Raw genomic sequence first — 21,940 nt, 5'->3', positions numbered from 1 at the left:
ATATTCCGAAGGGAGAATTTATGAGAGCCAGAACAAACTGTGCAGACCCTACAAATTTCAATGACGAATGCAATCTCCTGTCTACCAGATTTAAGGCAAGGGGCTGTCCGCCTAAATGCACTGAGACAGCTCGGAAAAAGGCACAGCAAACACCAAAAATACAAACCTTAGCACAAAAGGACAAACCGAAACATGACAACAAAGTCCAATTCATCACCACATATTGTACCAACAATCGTGTAATTAAGAACATTTTAAAAAGAAATTGGTACTTGTTCAAGCTAGATCCGCATATTGGAGAATTTATCTACGACCATTCATCAATAATTTACAGAAGCGCGAGAACACTTTGAACAAGTTTAAGTCCCTCCCTACTACCAGAATTAACCAAAGAAAAAACAAGGACCTGGCTAGATGAACCCAAGCCAGGTTTCAGAAGATGTGGTACCTGCTCCATGTGCAAGTATGCGACAGCCAGCACAGACATCTTTAAAGACTCAAATGGTGTACACGTCAAGATACAAGACCAAATTAACTGTCGGACCAAATATGTTGTATATGCACTTATATGCATTTGTAACCAGATTTATATCGGCAGCACAATCCGAGACCTATGGACAAGAATTAGAGAACATCTTTCAGCAATTGGTAGCCAAGACAAGAACCTACCATTAGCTGACCATTGGCAGAACTCACATCAGCTAAATGGTAAAAAAGATATCAAATTTATTGGCTTAAAAAAGGTAACCCTGGGATGGAGGGGCGGTAATCAAGAACTACTTCTACGCCAAGAAGAGGCAAAGACTCATCTGCCGCTTCAAAAGTGTGGAAGCAGGTTTAAATACAGACAATGAAATGGTATACTTTCTATGAGATATCTTAAAGTACTCTAGCCTCATAAGAGGCCGATAACGTACCGGACACTCTTAATAATGCTCTAATAATGATTTATTGTTAATTATGCTTTGTATGCTAGAAATCAATATTACTCATTCTGAAATTTGAAACATAACCAACATACTCTGGTCTCTACTGTTTGTTCAATAATGGCAGAACATTTGAACCTGGGAATTATTACAACCACCAGTTTCAAATAGCTTCATGTGCATCAGCAAGCACACTGCGGTGTTCAAATTATTATCTGCAGTGTTCTAAAGCTGCAAACAATGCCTATTACAGGGTAATTCATAAATAAGCAGCAATAGCTACCCAGATACTACAATTCCCATAAGACATACTGCTAAGTCAGGAGTTAGTCAAGAACCACTTAGTTATACACAGAGCTTGCATTGATATTGAGATAACTGTCACGTGTCACCATTTTATCCTACAATACCAAATAACTACATTTTTTCTTGCGATTTCCGTCTTGCAAATAACAAATCTAACATAATATATTAAACTTGAGCGATCCACTTTAATTAAACTATGCAGTTTGAAACACCTCACACGTAGCTGCCTAAGTAAACACAGCACGGTGAACAATATTATGGATAATCTTAAACAACTAGCTTATTACCATATTCACGAATCAACATGTATTATTGATACCGTATACAGTTTCACATACGTTCTCCATTGGTGTTACCCAAAACATGGCCGACAACTCTGAACAACCACCATAGAAACAAAGAGAGGACTATCTGGTTCCCATGGTGATGACAAACACACATTAGGAGACTGAGGCTCTGCGCCCATTTCCGAACCGATGGGGGACGCACGAGTAATATCTTTGCAGGTAAGCCCTTAGGGGCTTAGGCATCCCACCTATCATTCTGTCCAATGTGTCCGTGGACCACACGGGAACCTGATGCTTGACACAACACTGCGTTATGATTGCAAAAATCCTATTTGCATGTTTAACAATAACAAAACTATGATGCTGTTTTTTAATTGCAACCATCTATTCGCAATCACTATCGTGATCCCATTAGAATTTCCCCCTTGGAACAACACGAACAGACGGGTGTGCGCTGATGCGCTGATGCGCTTTGTTTTATAATGTGGCTTTATACAGACTAAACAGCCCCATCACAGTCACGTACAACGGCTCACCGCACCGAGAATACAATGCGCAATAAAACAAAACAATATGACACAAACAGGACAACCTTTCAATATCTATTCCATGTCCTTCTCCTTCCTTCCCCAGTTACAGATTGGGATTTAACCCGGTAACATTCTACAATCTCTAGCCAATATAGTGGCTGAGACAGAATCACAAAGGGCCACCAATTAAACTAACTAATTAGTCACCGAACACATTGCAATCATTATTTGGCGCAGTAATAGAGCGTGTTCAAAGCATTCTCTTCTCAATTTTGACAAATGGGAGTAGGGGAGCTCAAGGTCTGCGTTCTCTTTGACACACCATTGCGACATTGCAATTTTGCAATAAAAAGGTCACAGAGGTCATTAAGTGGTATCAATGAAAAGTTCCCTGAGCATCTTCTCACCCCACTATATACCTTAATCTCACCATCGATATGGTCGACCAAAACAGGTCTTATTGGATCATATTTAAATCGCTTACCAGATTTATATACCCTTTGTGGTACCATTCAAATAGTTAGCTGCACATTGTGAGGATATGCCTTGCAGTTTCCACTTCTGTTTTACAAAATCTACACAATCTTTCCCCGCAAGTGATTTTCGTCCAAGTTCCCGAACATTCTTTGCATTGGAGTATATAAGACGAAGTTGCATAATAAATCTTATAATTTCTCTATTTTCCTATTTTTGTTAAATATCGTCTGGGTGTATCAGGTACGATTCTCTGCAGAGCATATGCACTATGACATATGCGCTATGACATTTTTACTGGAATCCCACACAATTGCCTTTTTCTTAAGTTTTCTGAGGAAGGTATCAACCTCTTCTTTTACTGTTGGAGCAATCAGACTGAGCTCCATGAGGAATGACAATACTGTATCTTGGAGACTTACCATATAAGAATTCCTATCCCCTTTCCCATTCCTATTTTTACCAATAAGTCTCATTAGGTTCTCTTCCTCCCCTTCGCACAGTTCAATCTTACAGAAAGGTTTACAGCACCTCATTTTCCACAAAGTTTCCAGCGATATAAGGCCCAATTCACATCTTATTGCCTTAATCGGAATACACCCTGGGAGGCCCAACACTGGTCTCCACAATTTTCCTTCTAATATTCCTAACTTAGTCAGATATTTCCCCTCAGTAGTTTCCAAAGCATAAAGTTCTGCAGGGATAATGCAACTATTATATACCTGTAGGTATCCTTCAATAGAGTGTCCACCACTACTAGTCATATATTTACGTATCACATTCCACTTCTTGATAACCTTGGACTCAATCATATCATAGAAAAAAATCCTTGGAGGGTCATTCATAATGGGGATACCTAAATATGGATATATGTCAACTACCTCTAATTTAATAGAGTTGATATACCATTTAACAACCCTTTTCCCCATCTCTTTTTTGGATGCCCCAAATATCATAACCTTTGTTTTATTGATATTAACATTAAGGTTATTTTCCTTAGACTTTGAGTACAGTTCATTCAACATTCTTTGTAGGCCTACTCGTGTTTTATCCATCAATATGGTATGTCCGCACACATTAAACCACAAATAGCTTTTCCTCCTACCTTTGGCGGATAGTTGTTAATAGTATTGTATCTCTTCCATACATCCGAAACATATAAGTTATATAATATGGCCGATGTAACACATCCCTGCTTGAGTCCTACATTAGTTTTAATAGCTGGAGACATTTTCCCACCCTTCTCTAGGCAGATTTCAACCATTGTTTCTCTATACATCTCTTTCAGGAAGTGTAACATTCGAGGGCAAAGATTTCGGGCCCTACATTTTTCCCAGAGGAGATCCCTATCCACACTATCAAAAGCTTTGGAATAGTCCACACAGCACACATACAATCTTGCCCCTTTTCCGTCCTTTATATCAGCGATAATATGATTTACCATCATTAAATTATCCAGTGTGCTGTAATCTCTTCAGAAGCCTGTTTGTTGGATAGGGAGCAATCCCTCCACTTTGCTCCATTTGTTAATCCTGTCCACCAGCAGGAACAGAAGATCTTACAGCTACTATATGCCTTGGCAAGGAGACAGTACTTATCAGGGGTCTTTCTATTTCCCTTTTTTAAAAATAGGGACAACAATGGCTTTCCTCCAGCTATCAGGAATAATACCCTTTGCCCAGATCTCCTTGAAAAATAAGTAAAGGAGCTCTGTCAATTTTTTTGGGTTTTGTTTAATTACGATGTAAGCCAACCCGTCAGGGCCTGGTGCTCGAGAAGATTTCATTCTGTTAATTACTTGCAATGTATCCAAGCGATCAAAGGGCAAAGTCGATCTCCCATAGATCCAATAGTTCTTATATATCTCATTTATTCTTTCTTGTCTAAAGAAGAGTTTCAAGATATACTGCATCCAAATTTCCTGCCCCAAATCATTGTTGTCCTTATTATCTTCATCTAATGAAAAATTGGCGATAAAGGTACCAGAATTATTTTGAATCATGCGTTTTACAAAATGCATATATACTTCTCCAATTTGCATTGTTGATATTATATTTTTGAGTTTTGATCCAATTTTTATATCTGGTCCTGATGTTAGTTAGTCTAGCTCTTATTTCTTCATCACTTCCCTGATATTTTCCTTCGGTGGTTCTAATTTCATCTTTTATCTCTCTTTTCCTTTCCTGGATCTGGTGGTCAAATCTAGTAATATGATTTTATCCCTGTTTATTCTTAATATTTAACTTGCTATTTGCTTTTTGTATAAACCCCAAGAGGTTTTCAATCCCTTTTAATCCATTTAGTATGATTTCATGACCATCTAAGGGCATTCTATCAAATAGACTGTTAAATTTTCTTCTTAAGATTCTTCTCAGACCATGTGATCCTATTTCCTCCAACCGAGGGCTGTATATTCATTTCCCTTCCTACCCCCCACCTTTTTGACTGGAGTTAACAAAAGTTCCCTTGAGTACCTTATGGTCACTAAGGGTGGTAGCTACATGTTCAAAAGTTTAAATACAATTGCTAAGTCTTTTACTAGCAAACATGTAGTCAAGGCGATAACTAACCTTCCCGTTAGTCCAGGTATTATCAATGCTCACACCCTTATTTCGTTCAAGGTACTCCAGGCACCTACTAGAAAATAGCTTCAGCCATTGCATCCCACTCATAATTTGTTTGTGGTGTTTTCCATCCAAACCATACTTCCCCATCTCCATTGGTATAGTTTGAATGGAGTCATTCCATAATTCCCCCAGTCTGTCCATCTCCTTCCTGGAAACATCACAGTATGCATTTAGGTCTCCTGCTATACACATTTCTGAACCAGGAGACTCCAACAACCATCCAACTATTATATTATTTACAGTATCACATATTTCCACCATATGTATGCCACCCGGACGTGAATATATATTGATGAGCAACATTTCACCAAATGGGCACATCTTATCTATTACTGCACTCATAACGTACGGAGAGTTCCCAAAATGGTCATATGTTCTATAAGGGATCTGATCTTTAACCCTTATACATAAACCCCCAACCGGTCGTCCTTTGCTCCCCCTAATGACAACATTAGTCCACATATTATAGCCGCCCAATAACATTTCACCACAGGTCCAAGTTTCTTGGAGGGCAAATATATCACTATCCAGTAATAGGCAGGTTCCATCTCTATGGAAAAAGGAGTTAAACCCCCTATAATTCCAAGATATTAATGTAATTTCCTTTTCACATTCCTTATTTCAGTTTTCTTGGAAGTAGGTACTCCATACTTCCCTCTGCTTTCTCTCTATATCCCTATCAATTATCTGATTCGTCAAAGGATCGGTTTTTCTCTCCATTAATTCATCAGTAGCAATAGTATACATATGACAATCTCAAAATCTTTACCCCAAATTCTACTTGAATGTTCACAAATAAGGTCTACAAAAACTGCAGATCTAAATTGAACAATTAATGCTATTAAACTCAAGCTTTACAGGAATGATGAACACATAAACTAATGTATGGGAGAAATCAAAATATTTAGCAGGATTCACTTGAAGGTGTGAAAGAGCTAGAAAAGCATTCCACAAAGAGCACTTCAACCTCTTCCAGAGGCAATCAAAGTGTTTTCGGAGTTGGTTTGACGTGTTTGGGAATTTTGCCCGTTCACGTGGATGGCATGATAATGTTAGTATGAAATAAAAATGAAACAGCTATTCAATCTGCTATGATTCTGCCCTATGCTCACTTTGACACTAAGACAAGGGTTCTTATAATACATGATTTGCTGACTGTGAAACAATGGCTTCCCGAAAAGCTGATTTTACCTAAGCAATTATGCACAAGACAAAACATAGTTATGAGTCATACTGTTGGTATATTTCCAATGCGCCCAGGCATTCTATCAAGTAGAACATTGCAATATCCACTCAGGAATGAGAAATGGAAATCCTTATGCTAACTTTACCAAGGACATTGAGGAAGTGTCTGGTGCTTTACAGGGAGCAGGCACACTGAATCTTTAGCAAACTTCTGATAAGGTAAAGAACTAATCAATGAAAACCTCAAGTACAAGTTCACAAGGTTTAGCAAATGAAATCAAATTATATCAAAGGAGGAATGCAACATACTCCGATGAAGTTAAGGAAGTGAAAAATATACCACACATTACTAATCCAAGCAACTCGCATCTATTGAACTATGTAGTGATGGCTGCATAAATAAACATAAACAGAAAATGTGTTCACACCCTGAATAAAGCAACTTCCATAGCGTTGAATGATTCCTACTCTTCTCTGATTAGTTTAAAATATTTCCTTTGGCTTCTAATCACATGTCTTCTCGTTTAATTTTTCAGGAGCTGGAGTTGATAACATGTTTATCATGATTTCTTGCTGGCAACAAACGAAAATCAGTAAAAAGGTTGAAGACCGTCTGGCCGAAACATATGCCGCAGCTGCTGTCTCCATTACAATCACCTCAATGACTGATGTTTTAGCCTTCTATATTGGGATCATGACTCCATTTACTTCAGTGAAGTCATTTTGTATTTATACTGGCACCGCTGTCCTGTTTTGCTTCCTGTACTGTATCACTTTCTTCGGCGCAGTTTTGGCTCTTAATGGGAAACGTGAAGAAGACAACAGGCATTGGCTGGCTTGCGTGAAGGTCAAGTGCGCATCTGAGGATGAGAATTCCTTTCTTCACAGACTTTGCTGTGTGGGAGGATCCTACGACAGCATAACTGGTGCAGAGGAAGAACATCCAATCACGATATTCTTTCACTCTTATGGACCATTTCTCACACAATTCTGGTGTAAGATTCTTGTGGTTGTACTGTATTTTGGGTACTTGGCTGCTAGTATTTATGGGTGCTTTCAGCTCCAGGAAGGCACAGGCCTTCGGAATCTGGCCAGTGAGGGATCATATCTTATTCAGTACTATGAGAGTCAAGATATATATTTTTCAAAGTATGGTCCAAAGGTTATGGTGACTGTGACTAAAACAGTATCCTACTGGGACCCGTCAATTCGTAACACCATTGAGAAATGCATGCAGTCCTTCGAAAGCACTTCTTTTGTCGACAGAGGTCTGTCGGAATCCTGGTTGCGAGATTATACTCGGTATTCTGTCAACATGTCTCTAAATCTGGATGACCGAGCTTCATTCATGGCATCTGTAGCTTCATTTTTCCATTTAGTTCCACATTATAAGAACGATATTGTTATCCAAAATGGCAGCATAGAAGCATCCCGTTTCTTTATTCAGACAGTCAATGTGACTCCTGTAGTCAATTCGAAAAAAATGTTGAGAGAGCTAAGGAAAATAGCAATGGGCTGTACAGTTCCATTGATGGTATATCACCCAACATTTATGCACCTGGACCAATATGACGTGATTGTTCAGAGCACTATACAGAATGTTGTAGTTGCTACTGGACTTATGCTGTTCATATCTCTGTTACTGATTCCCAATCCGCTTTGCTCCCTTTGGGTGACTTTTGCAAATGCGTCGATAATAGTTGGTGTTACTGGTTTCATGGCTTACTGGAATGTTAACTTAGATTCGGTGTCCATGATAAACCTTATCATTTGCATCGGGTTCTCAGTTGATTTTTCAGCACACATTTCCTATGCATTTGTCACAAGCCAGGACTCTAATGCCAATGAAAGGGTCAATAATGCCTTACACCTTCTTGGGTACCCAATAGTACAAGGAGCTCTTTCAACCATCCTAGGCGTCATTGCCCTTTCAGCATCGGGGAATTACCTCTTTAAGTCTTTTTTCAAGATTATGTTTCTTGTAATAATGTTTGGGGCAGTTCACGGTCTTGTATTTATTCCAGTATTTTTAACTTTTTTTGGAGTTTGTGCCAAACAGTGCAGCTGTGGAGCGAAAATAAAGAAGTTCGATAAAGGTCAGCAGACTAGTTGCATAAAAGACCCAGTGCAGTTGGGATGTTTTGAGAACCAGGCTGAGGGCACAGAGGGAAACTCTTTACCCGGTACTGTTGTCACAACACCCAGTATAATTAATATTGGAAACGTGTACAATGGCTACCTATTTCATCCTGGACAGAACATTATGGTCCCCTCTGTTGATGCACAAAGAGGTGACAGCAAATTCTGCTCTGATCAAAATGATCATGCAAAGGATTTCCTTAAACAAATCAAACTATTACATTCTGTAAAAAAGGCAGACTGATAATCTCCATGTTGCTCATCTCAGTATGCTGGCACTGAACATACATATGGCACGTTTTAGAATTTCAGAGCTTTGAGAGTTTTGGGCCATTGAAAAGAAATTCAATTATCATTTATTAAATATGTTAAGAATGATAGCTGTACAAGTTATATTGCACGTTTTCATATTCGAATGTGGGTGAATTGAATTAGTTTTACACATATGATGTGAACATAGAACACACAACTATGGATCAGATGAACTGATTTTGCAAAGTCAGAATAGTAAAATAACCCTAAATTGCACTTGGAGTAGATTTTAAGATTAACATTTGTTGTATGTAATTAATAATATCACAACATTAACATTTTTAAAATGTGTACATGTTTGTACGTTGTTTCATCTAAGTGAATTACTTTATGGTAATTCACGTTGTTGCATTTAGTTCAATTTATTTCTGTTTGTTTTTTTCATAATGGCTGCCCCTCTCTATAGCCCTCTTAACTACCTACACCCCCACTATACCCCTTCCTACCAAATATACATATATAAATGACTTCTCCACAAAGTCCATGCATGGAAGTGAATCCCCTCGACGTAATTCACTTTGATGAAACAACTGTACACCATGTACACTATTACCATGTTAGGTGTTGATCATGATGCCACATACCCCATATTTGCTCTTGATTGATTGTATATATTGTGCAACTGTGATCATTTAATATCCTCTCAATTCACATGTATACTAATGTAGTCCTAATTGTGAAGGCTTAATGGATGCACATTAGTTTGTTATGCTAAAAGCTTCCTTGATCCGGGAACTCAAACCATTCATATGTCTCAGCCATGTAGGATGCTTCCTGATTGCCCCCTAGTCACAGCAACTTCATCAGCCTTCAGAGCATTTAAGTTGTCTCCCTTGTGGGAGGGCGCAGGTGGGTATAATGGCACTGAGGTGCTTGTGGTTCAATGTTGCCAGTACCGTCAGTGTTTCAGTGGCATGCCCCAGTAAAGTAGCCCAGCACCTCAGAAGTTGACTTTTATCTTGGTGGATAACGAAAAGACAAGAGTTATAGTTGTGGCTTGTTCCTGTCTATTTCCACCTTCTCTACTCTAGGGCATAGACAATACATGGCTTTGTGGGCCTATTAGACCCTAGCCAAGTTGCAGAACCTTTATCGCCTCTGTCTCCTGATTATTTAGTGTCTCCATTTATGGTGGAATGTCGACTATGGTTGCTTGCCTCCCCTCTGATTCCATTGTTCATTTAGAAAGTGTACATTTTTTAACAAAATCTGCAATATTTAAAGAGAGTATTAGGCAGAAAATATCATACGCTCTTAAGACTTTGCAAATGTAACTGTAAGGGTTTAATCTGGTGTGGTTCACTACAACAGGCGACAAGATCATGAACAATGACACTGGAAATGCTGCCGGTATTACAGCCACCAAAGCCACGCAAAACCGACATCATTGGTAGATAAGTTCCCAAAAAATGCTTTTACTGCAGTGCTTATAGTTCCAATCCTAATTATAGAAGGAGCCCCACAGCCTAGAAAAGTGAAAGATCTCCATCCCCTTCTATTGACATTTCAGCAGGAAGCAGAACAATGCGTCTTGACATCCAATTGTACAAGTTGCCACTCTTGGTTTGAGATGTAGAATTGTGGAATCCGCACATTCTGTCCCTTCAGTTTCTGCCAATATGGGAGTGCTTAGAATCAGGCGAAAACAAAGCGTCACACAATTAACATTGACAAAGCTAACCGTGTTGGATGTTGTATAGTACACATATTGTCTGTGTTAGGATCACATGTGAACTGGGTGCAGAGCGAACACACATAGGGAGACAGTAAACATCAGGCGGAGCAAAGGGACGGGGAACAGCAGTGGAAGGATGAAATGGGGACATGCATAAGGGAATAACTAGAAAAGGACTACATGAGAGAGGGAGGATTCATAATGGCAAGAGCAGCATCATATGACCATGACCTGTCATCATATGCCTAGATGAGGCTTCATGAAGCTAGCTGCAGTCCCATAATCCATGTGCTGTCAGCATGGGACAAGATACTAACATCAACTGAATGGGCATGTATTGCAACAACAAACTAGACATTGGCATCATATGAACGCTGCCAGTTAGGGTTGGCTCAGCTGGAATAGTTTTTGCATGAGCATGCATTGGATGTAAAAGCGAACCGTTTCTCTGTACAAGCATGGCTTCATGTTTTAGATTTAACATTGGTGTGTCTAATTGGATGTTGACAGCCATGTTGAAGGAGCAGTGAAAAAAAGCCTTTCCGGGAATGTTCAGTTCTTGAATGCAGATACATGCTTTATGGTTTTATACTGTCTGGTTCTGAAGTCAGAATGTTTGGAATGCTGTAAAAACCAGTAGTTATTGACTTCATTCAGAGGGTTCTTGTTGGTTGAGAGGAGGTCAATAATGATCCCCATGTGTCAATAAGGCCTAATAGACCTGGGGAGCTGTCATTACCTCTGGCTAATGACCCACTCAACATTTTGCCATCATTTGGGGAAGGGTCATTTTCACAAGCAATAATGACCCGTCCCAAGGCCTATATTACTATTAGCACATGGCCGTAATAGTAGTATACGTTTTGGAGGTGTGGGTATTTTGTTATGTTATATTACTTTATACGACGCACCACTACCATTGTATGGGCTCTACATCACAAGGTGGCCTTTGTAAAGTACTCATTTTAATTGTAATCTTGGTTGAAATAGAACCGGTGAATCATGATCATGCATTGAGTGTAATGCAAAAGTGAACGCTTTCTCTTCCCCAAACGTAAAAGCACTGTTGCAAGCTTTCATTTTGGCTCGTTCATTTGCTTGTTGATTGTCAGGTTGAAGGAGCATTGAAGTGTGTTGTTTAGAGATTTCTTGCTGGGAAATTGCATTGCTGTTTTTTGAACGCAAAAAAATGCTTTCTGTGTTCCTGTCTGCTTCTGAAGTCCAAAGGTTTGGAATGCAGTCAATACCAGTAGTTTGTGACTGCATTCAGAGCAATCTGATTGGGTGAAAGGGGGATGAGAATGATCTGCATGTACTCATAGATCACATTCTAATGGGAAATGTATAAACAGTAGAATGTTTGCAAGTCTGTTTGATTAAACTTCTTGGTAAAACAACATTTCTTAAATGCAAAGAATTGTGACACCTTTCCTTTGTGCTATAGCTGTCTAAACACGTGTTTATCATAGAGGCCTAATTTAACCTTGGACTGTCTACTTAGGTAACCTCGGCAAAACAAAATACAATGTTAGATCTTTCGAGGGAAGAATGATCTTTCTATCTCCTATCAAATTTCCATCGAGGATATGCCTTTTTCAATACATATATATTCTTGATGCCAACTGTAGGGAACATTTTTCGTACATTTCTTTAATGAAACAAAGCCCTGAGCCTTTCATGTCCACCCTGTTTGTTGACGGGGTACTGTTATAATGATAATGTTCGTGGCATTGCATACTTTTAACGAAGTGACTCAAGTCAATACTCACTTTGTTTTGTTGACATATCTTACATTTTCAATGAGGGTATGCATTTTAAAAAAACACAGCCAGCCTTCTTGGTTTGCAGTGGGGCAGCTTTTAGAGCATAATGCTCTGTTCCTCCCTATCCCCCAAGCATAGCTCCGGCTGCACCATCCCGGTCTCCCTCGGTACCAGAAGGTGTGCTGATGAGGGGCCTCACTGGCCTGCCATTGGGTGCTCTGCTGCATGTGTGCATGCATGAAGGTGTGTTTGTCTTAGTTGTGGGTGTGTGTTGCAAGCCCAAATTAAACATTTAGAAATCTCGCCTAGTAAGTGACATATCTTTCTCAGATCAATTGAAGACGTCAATGCATCATTCATATGCTTTGAGTTATTGGCACCAAACGGGCACGCCTTCATTTATTAGATACATCCTTTTACTTCACCAGTTGTTGGCGGAGGACAAGACAGAAAAGGGCTTTGATAACATTCTCTCTTGGCACAGTGATTCGGGAGGTATGCCTTCATAACTGCTAAGAGAAATCGATAATTGACACTTTCTTAAAGGTCAGCCTGTTCTTAATCACTTAATAACCAACCACCAAAATTTCCTATTTATACAAATGGTAGCTTTGAAGGCATTGATTTGAGTTTGATCCAATGATATTTTTTTGGACACCCTTGATATGTCATCAACATATTCTTTATTTCGTCCATACACCGCCATAAAGGAATACAATTCCTTGTACAAATTAACAGTGATCAACAACATGTACATCTCATAAAAACATACCATCCTTGGCACATGTACACTGTACACAACTTCGCCAGCATAACAATATACCAACAAGACAAAGGCATGCAAAAATGTGCGAAGTCCATGTAGGTGGTTGCATTTCATATATATTTCCCCAACCTACCCCACCCCAAAATACATAACCCAGGCGTGGTCATTCCTCTAAAGCTGTAATTGCCCCTGATCTACATAACCATGCCAGGATTAAGTTAGAGCTCAAGGCAAATGCAACTTTCACCTCAGAACACATCAATAAAAAAGATGAAGGCATTTCTGTAGTATCCCAAACCTCCATCCCTGAGCAGGGGTATTGCTAGTTCTGGAAAAGATCTGGGGCTATGCTAATTTTGGGACCTGGGGCTTTCGCCCCCTCAATCCCACCCCCCCAGCAACGCCTCTGTCCCTAAGTATACATAGGAGCCAGATCTTCCTTTGTCTATAGCTTGCTTTTTTTTGTGTGAATTGAAGAGAGTCAGCATGCAATCTCCCTGAGTTTTGAGATTTCTGCATGTCCGCCTTCTGACTCAGTGTGGATTCACTTAGTTTGCTTCACAAAGTCAGTGAGTAGGGCGTGCATGAATGTGAAGGACCTACAAGTGAGAAAGATGCATGTAGGGAGAGTGAACTCAGTGAACAACTGACCCTCAGAGCAACGCCATGTGCCAAATAGTCAGATATCAATAGTACCAGCGTGCATGCCAGGGGAAGAGCAGCTTAGAAGGCACGCAAACATAGAATCAGTGCTATTAGCAATCAGAGAACAATGTCCTCCTTATAATCAAAAAGGGACATCCCCCCCAACGCATGAGGATTAGCAGGAAGCAGAACCAAGGCCCCTTTGCTCAGCCGCTATATACACATTGAGATCAGATGGTTTCTATGAATGATGTAATTCTGCAAAAGGATACGGGAAGGTATGTTGGCTTCAAGAAAACACACGTTTACATTAAATGATATATTTAATACAGCACTGTTACACAGATGCAAGTTAGTTATACACATTGCTTCAACCAATGGAACATTATCGCATATGATGCAGTTTCCCAGGACACAATACAATAGGTACATAAAAGCTGTTTCAACAATGTTCTTGAACTCTGAGCACCCCAGGGCATGTGACTCAATTCCCCTTTTTTCAAAGATGACCATATACATTTATGGATGCGGCCTGCAGTTTTCAGCTCTGATTAGAATACACTTTTAATACAATTGAGTCAAGATATTCTGTACTTCATTGTTATATTTTAAATGCATATCCATATATGTTACGAATATATTCATGTAAAATGTCATGTAAAGTTAAAAATGTCCTATGTTGGTTGTCCTTAAACTATGCGTGTCCACTTATGCATTGTCCCTGGTGACTGTTCCATTTACTCCCCTCCACAACCAGGTCAGAATGTCACTCAAACTCACCCCATTGTATGAAGCTCACTGCTTCCAGTCAAATCTGATTTCTTATCTATTGTGCATTCTTTTGTGTTAATCTCTGAACTGATTGCTCCATGAATGCAATGAATAGTGCACAATACCATGTAACTCTTATTCAAAGCGGCTACGCACTTGCCATCTTGAAAAGCCTGCCACAGTTCCCCAGCAAAGGGGATTTGGAGTTCTTGGTGACCTACGCATCTCCAACCAAGATGCCGGCATGTAGAGTTTGAGAGAAGCCATCTAGGACAGGAAATAGGTGTATTTTGAAACCATGATCTTTCATGTACATGTACGTCACAGAATTTTGCAGAAAATCCAAACATGCTTTATTGCATTGGAAATCCTTTTTCAGCAATGTTCTTTTGTGTTCATGTTACATTCTTATTATTATTTTGATTGTATCACTTGAAACTGATGTTTCAAAATGCGAATGTGTAAGGTTGGATTAATGGTAATATGGAAATGCATGTTTTACTGATTTTATTAGCTGATGGAAAAGTTAAAAAAATCCTCTAAATATATGTCCCAGAAATCTCTTTAGGGTTATGTGTGAGAAAGACAATCTGAATAATGATGAATATAAATATGTTCAGTAGTTTGTTTTTCACATATCTGCTCCAAAGTTGATGACCTGAAATATAAAATACAATTCATAGTTCTATGGAAAAAATAGTGGTTGTAGATTTATAAAAACAAATATGGAGCTAAAATGGATGAAATGTGAGTTTTGAGAAAAGTTTCTTTTTTTCAATGGAAGTTTCAATTTATTTATATGTATCAATAGCTTGCCTCCTGATTTTCTCGGGGCTGTTTCATTTAAACTAGGTAAATAAACATACACATATTTAAATGTACTATCACTGAATGTAAACATGTGTAGTACCAAAAGATGCAATTCACCAATACTCCTTTACATTATTTTAAACTTCATACTTTTCACAAATAAAAGATGTGTATTCTTGTTATTATTATGTGTTATGTTTGTCATTGAACTCATCATACTTTTCCATTTTTTCTTCCTAGCTCTAACAATCGTTGGACCCAGGATTGTATTGGGATTTGAGCAATACTGTTAGGTTGACAAATAAATGTTTGAAGATGATGATTGTCTGTCCTCTTTCCTCAAGAGCGCTAATGTGCTGCTTCCAAGATGGCTAGAATTCATCAACATTGATTAAAAGGTGGAGCATTTACAAATGAACACCACCATGGACCTTTTTGTTTTCTCTGTTTTCCTGCGTTACATAACACATTAGAAACTGACACTCATAGGGGATGGTGGTGGGGGGGTGAGGGGGACCCTTGGGTCCACAACAGATTCTGTAAACTTTGTTTTGGCGATACAAACAAACGGATGATTTGGTGATGTTCTCGTGTGCAGTCCAGTCACCCTTGAGGTCACCTCCTAAGAATTATGTTGGCATGTAATGGACAATACTGCATTTTAAAGCACACGGGGCCTGTTACATTGGTGAAAAAGTGGTTAGGAATACAAAAAAAAACTTTTCGGAAGGATTTGGAGGCTCTTGTTTTCTGCCCAAAAGGGAGTTTACACAAAACCACACAATGGCAAACATTGGTCAGAACTTTGAGCATTTGACGACTATTTCATAGAGGGGTGTGGTGGTGTTGACTAGGTATTTGGATGAATGAATTGGCTTGTTAATTTTAATTTATTAACAGTAACTTAATTGGATTTCAATATAGAACAAATTAGTTATGAAAAATGTGGCATGTATTTTACTTGTCTGCCCGTTATCCATGTGCCAGTTGAGCAAAGTATCAAACTATGATGAATTTCTCCACTAGGACACTGTAATAATAAATATAGGTGACACTAAAAATAAGATTTCTGACACAAACACAAACCTTACTTGTACAAAAATGAGAGAATGCAAATTATTTAATAAAGGAACGTTGGGCTTGCATGCCACTTATTTGTCCAGGGTGCTCGTACTAGATGTACAAGAACATAATATGACCATTTTCTCCAGGACACACAAACATGGTTTAATTATTTTGCTCATTAATACATTTGTCAGCTGGGTAAAGTATCTGAAGATGACAGGGTTTGGGCAATGACACTGCTATAATAAGAAAGGGCATTTACTGAAAAAAATAATTTTCACAGTGGCAACAAACTCAAATCTTGCATGCACAAAAAAAAACAACTCGATCCACAGCAGGCTCTTTGGCCAACATTCTCGCACAGTACAGGACTCTGTCCTGGCTATACTGCTACTGAGGTCTCACCCCTTCAGCATCTCTTTCTAGGCCTCCACACCATGGCCCAGAGCAACTTCCGAGCAACAATTTAGGGTACCCCTAGCAGCATGTTGCTCCCGAGCTACACGTTGGGAACCACTACTCTAGTGTAAAGAGTGATGTCTTTATCCGTGACACACCAGAATTCGAGCTTTCTGATAATTTCCCACTTTTTCTGGCACCCCTATATCCAGATGATATGACATTGTGTGCATGATGCACCATTGTACCACAGAATGATGGAGTGGTTACTGACTGAATGTATTTCTTTGGTTTTCCCAACTAAAAAGCCACTATGTAGGGAAAATAACATCTTTGTTTTCAAATCTAGCCTTAACTCTTATTTTCCTTCACAACCCCTGTCTTCAGTTGGATGTCCTACATGGTCAATGAAATGTTCATATGGAACCCTCAATAGAAATTCTTTTTTTTGTGCTGCAATGAAATCTTTGCCTGAAGGTTCTTTTCTCCATTTCTCCTTTGGACGAACATTTATTCCTAAAAGCCTTTACTGCGTTGAATTCTAATACTTATCACATCAAAGGGATCAACAGACATCACAAAGCCCAGAGAATTGTAGTTTACAAAAGTAATGCACCAAGGGTTTAGGGTCGACTGAAATCAAGGGTGTGGAATACTTAAAGAAGATGAGCAATTGTGTTCTTCAAATCGTGTGTACCTTGGCCATTTTACTTTGTCCTGTCTCCTCCCCAACACCCCACAGTGATTAGCTCTCTATGCGTATCCTCTTGGCCTCCAGCATCCTAATTCTACACTCTTTGTCACTCTTTTCTTCTCCCCAAATGGTTATTTTCTGGCACTAACTTTATGGCACCCCGCTATACTTTCTTTTTGCTTCCTTTCCCCCTCCTTGTTTCTCGCCAGCACCTCCATACCAACATCCTCCACTCTTAGCTGCTACTTTGTCTCACAATCCTCCAGCACGGTCTGTTCCAATGCCTCCAGTACACCCTTCTTTGCTCTTACACTCTCTTTTTAGTTCTAACTTTCACCTTGGGGCTGCTCCAGCAAAACATTGAATCCTCTTAAACTTTCCTCCCCATCCTTGGATTGATACATTGCCTCCTGCCCAACTTCTTCACTCGTACTCTGTCTTTTCTCTCTCATCTTCCTCCTTGTTCTGCTTATATCTCTCCTGGTCATCCCATCTTATTCCTTCCTCTCTCCTCCTCTTGCTTCCTCTCCTGCTCCACCACTTCTGTTCTTTTATTCTTCGTGCATGCATTCCTCCTCACCCTCTGCGAACACCTTACCACAACCGCTCATGGTGTGGATATGTGTGGCCTCTGCTGCCCAACAACTCCCCAATTGAGACCAGTGTTGAACTCCAGCAGGGAATGTCCATGGGACACACCACTCACTGTTTCCCATGTGGGTTCCATGGCAACAGTCTCCTGGTCAAAGTCCTTCATGAACCACCTTCCGGGTATACTCTCTGGGGCTGATCAGAATTGCACAAGTTGCAGCAGCTGCTGGTGACCGCAATCACAGAATTCTAGAGCCTTCACTGGGCCAACATGTTAGTGACTTGATTATCACAGCTCTGGTACATGTTTAAATGGCTGAATAAGGGGTCAATTGGGGAAATTAATATTTGTGATGGCCTCTTTCTGCTAAAGACTTTATGAGGGTTAGGGCGGTTTGTTACAAGGGGCAACTGGGTAGTTTTCTACCCTCAGTTTGGTATCTTCATGCTAAGGTCAACCTCCCATCTGGGTCTACCAAAAGGTCTACCTCTGCTGAACCTTTGAGCCACTTGCTCCTCCTCCAGGTGTACATAGTTCTCTGGATTTCCAACTACTGGCATTGTCCTGTCCTATCATGTTTCAGGGTCTGCCATGGAGTGTTGACTTTTTGGAAATTTGTGATGGACTGGTCCCCCTGGGCGTTCTCCCCGAGTGCCTCCTCTGGGCTCGACATCACAGAGTGGCTTGTGGCACATAGCTTCCATGGTCACCTCAGACTCATCACCCAGCCTAAAATGAGGGTCTTCATCATATGCATGAATTTATCTAAGTAGGTCATCGGTTGAAATAAGTTCTGATTCACCAGCCTCATTCTTCACTAGTTGGTCTGTAAGGTCTGCAAGGGCATATCTATCTTTGTCCTTGTATTCTATTTTGGAGTGACCCTTGATGTTTTTCCCAATACACAATCAATATTTTTTATGAATTCTACCATCACTGACTTTGACTTTGATTGATTTGTCATTTCTAAATGACCACTTCTTTGCAAACAGCACTCCCTGATCTCCCAAGCTTGACAGATAGTCGACAAATCCAGGTCTGGCACAAAAGAAATCTGTCATTAAGACAAGTGCTTCTACATTTTGGTTAAAACAAATCTTTTACAGCTTGAATGGTTGTTATGAGATCCCCTACCTCGCTGCTTCTGGGACCAATCCAATAGCCCCTGAAGAACTTAAGGTATCGGCCAAAATCCCGACAAAAAAGGCTGAATGTGTGATTACTGCGCATTTGGTGGCAAAAAAATCCTGCCTCCCATTACACCGGGGCAGGGAGTTTTGGGGGTGTCACCCTCTCTCCTTGGTCGATGTAATGGGCTTGGCGGCTGTCCCGTGCTTCCAGTACATGAATAGCAGGGGACAATAAAGTTAAATAAAACTTTAAAAAAGAAAAAAAGGACCCTGCAAGGCCAGTTCCAACTCACATTAGTTGAAGGGAACTAGGGCCACAGGGACAGGGAGGAGTCGGCACAGACGGAAGTGTGCCGCTGAAAGGTAAGTAGGGAGGGAAAGGGGAAGCTGGTATGGGGTTGCAGGCAAAGGTGATCTATGTGCTCACTGTGCTTTGCCGTTTTTGTACTCGGCATTTTCTGAATTCCCTGCACTGTCTACTGCACACCTGTATTTGGTACAATCATGGAGTTCTGTTTATGCTGCGCTAAAGGGCTCTACTTATTTTGCACATGCTTAACTACTGTAGGAAAAAATTGCCCGGACAGAATCCATAATATCTGTGAGAAATCTGATGCCGTCCTCACTTCTTTCCCCAAATTATCCTCCTCCAAGGTGGCCAGGGAAAGGCCGTAGCTTTCAGACCCTGAACCTGGGGGTGGATATGCGAGGGAGGATATTCATGGTGGAGGAGACTTGGGGGGTGGGGATGAGGCACTTTTAGGTGAGACATGGTATCCCCCATTTCCATTTCACCATAGGTCCAATGTCCGCCATTCCTTTAAAGGATGTTGTCAATCTCTTCCGTACTTTTCCTATAAATCATTCCCTAAAACACATCAGTTATATACTGGGACGAGGAAGAGACACCAACTAGAGACACACAGCCTTTCTTTATTGATCCATACACATACAAACAGCAGTTAGGTACTGGGACGAGGAGGCGGCAACCAAGAGTAATACAGAACTCCCAAACCAGCAATGAGCGGTCTAGTAACCAATGAGCCTGGTGGGAGGTTTCAAAGTAGGAAGATGGAAGAACATGGTGTCAGCTGTGGAAGAAGGTCTTGGGACTGCTGTGCGAGAGCAGACCTCTCCAAGAAGACGGCGTGGCAGATGGAGTGCGCAAAAAACAAGAGAAGATGCAGAGTGTATGAAGTGGGAAGTGAAGCTAAAGGGAGCTGGAGGCCGGTGGCATAGTACCGAAGAGGAACCAGCGTGAGCAGGAGAAGCTCCTAAGTGAGGCCCGAGCTATGAGAGATGCATCGTTGGTGGACTGAAGCCACGGAGAGCCGCTGTGGAGATGAAGCGAGGAGCTGCACGGGAGAGAGAGAGAGAGAGAGAGAGAGAGAGAGTTTGTGACAGTCGAAGGCCTCAGGGAAAGCCATATGCACCGACCAGTGAGTCAGCCTAGAGAAGGGGACACCGGGATGGCAGGCGAGCATGTAAGACTTATCAGAGAGTTAATGAATGCAGATTAAAGTGAAAGCAAGCACTTTGATAAAAACAAGTATCTTGAATGCAGATTTCAAATGAAAGCAAGCATTTTGATGAAAACAAGTACATTGAATATTGATTTACATGAAAGCAAGTACTTTGAACTTTGAATACAGTTATGAATGAAAGTTGTTTTGTGGAAAAACATGAGTTAAAGGAACTGTACAAGCACTGGCAAGTGCCACAAGGATATAAAGGAACTGAGCAGCTTGAGAGAACAAGCATTGGCAAGAGCCATAAAGGAACTGTGCAAGTACTGGCCAGAGACATGAGATTATGTGAAAGTGCAACAAGCGAATGGTGACAAAACAAGCAATGGTAAAGCATTATAAGGATGTGGAATGAGAATAAGTCAAAACACCACTGTAGAGATGAGACAATGGCAACATGCCTATGAAGAAGGAGCAAGTAAGGTGTGTCGGTTGCGCGACTTATAATAAGTGGACCGTGTGGTCCGACAACTGCGCCTGGACCGAGTACACCCCTCTATTGAAAAGCCACTCAAAGCACCACAAAAAAGCTTGTGATTGATTCTAAAAGAAACCAACAAAAAAGCAAGCCCTTTGTTGCCTACAGGTAAACCAGAGTGCACTCCAAAGGGACTAATCTCTGAAAAGCTTTCACGTGTTATGTTTCACAAAGAAATATAAAAAGAATGGTCACTCATTCCATAGAAAACAGACTCACATTTACAAAAATAAATGTAGCAAAGACCTCATTATAAGTGTGGCGGCCACGGTATGAACGGTGCCGGTAAGGCACCGGCACCGTTCATACCATGCCACCGCATTACAAGTTCTGCTTGCGTGTTCCTGACAGCCTGCCAGGTCTTACCTGTGCAGCACCCGCAAGCCGAACTCATAATGCCGCCGGCACCGTTATCAACTATGCCGGCGCAACCATGCTCCCCACCCCCATTCTGCACCATGTGGCAGAATGGGGGTCGGGAGCCTGGAAAAAGCGCCACCCGCGAATGGCCAATTACCGGCCAATTCATCTCATAATGGGCCGGTTATTGCACAATCGCGGGTGGCGTTGCCGATAGCGAGCATGGCGGTAGCCGTGCCTTCCCTACAGGCATGGCTACCGCCATGCTCGCAATGAGGCACATTGCTACATTGAAAAAAACATATTCCTTTAATATGGAACAACTTAGAGTGTTTTCGAATCTCACACACATATGACATTAGTTTAGATGGAAAAATGAATTTCCTAGACCAAAACACACATTATACATTTGATTTCTGTTGTACAAACAATTCAAACTGAAATTAATACTGCACATTTCATTCAGCAAACAAAGAATAA

The 21,940-nt window shown here is 40.5% G+C and overlaps 1 protein-coding gene and 1 long non-coding RNA gene across 2 annotated transcripts in view; one reads left to right on the top strand and one right to left on the bottom strand.

Moving 5' to 3' along the window:
• The window catches only part of LOC138569796 (patched domain-containing protein 3-like), a 231,028-nt gene extending 216,102 nt beyond the window's left edge, over window positions 1–14,926 (top strand). Inside the window, exon 4 of the mRNA XM_069648113.1 lies at window positions 6,872–14,926. Within this exon, the coding sequence (XP_069504214.1) occupies window positions 6,872–8,718 (1,847 nt within the window). The 3' untranslated portion in view covers window positions 8,719–14,926. The remainder of the gene's footprint in view (window positions 1–6,871) is intronic.
• The window catches only part of LOC138569797 (uncharacterized), a 108,438-nt gene that overhangs the window by 18,500 nt on the left and 67,998 nt on the right, over window positions 1–21,940 (bottom strand). The window lies entirely within an intron of this gene.

Source organism: Ambystoma mexicanum, chromosome 2q (genome assembly GCF_040938575.1).
Source record: "Ambystoma mexicanum isolate Mex_15411 chromosome 2q, UKY_AmexF1_1, whole genome shotgun sequence".
NCBI classification, from domain to species: domain Eukaryota; kingdom Metazoa; phylum Chordata; class Amphibia; order Caudata; family Ambystomatidae; genus Ambystoma; species Ambystoma mexicanum.
Note: the sequence above shows the minus strand (reverse complement) of the source record. Positions and strands in the feature narration are given on the sequence as shown.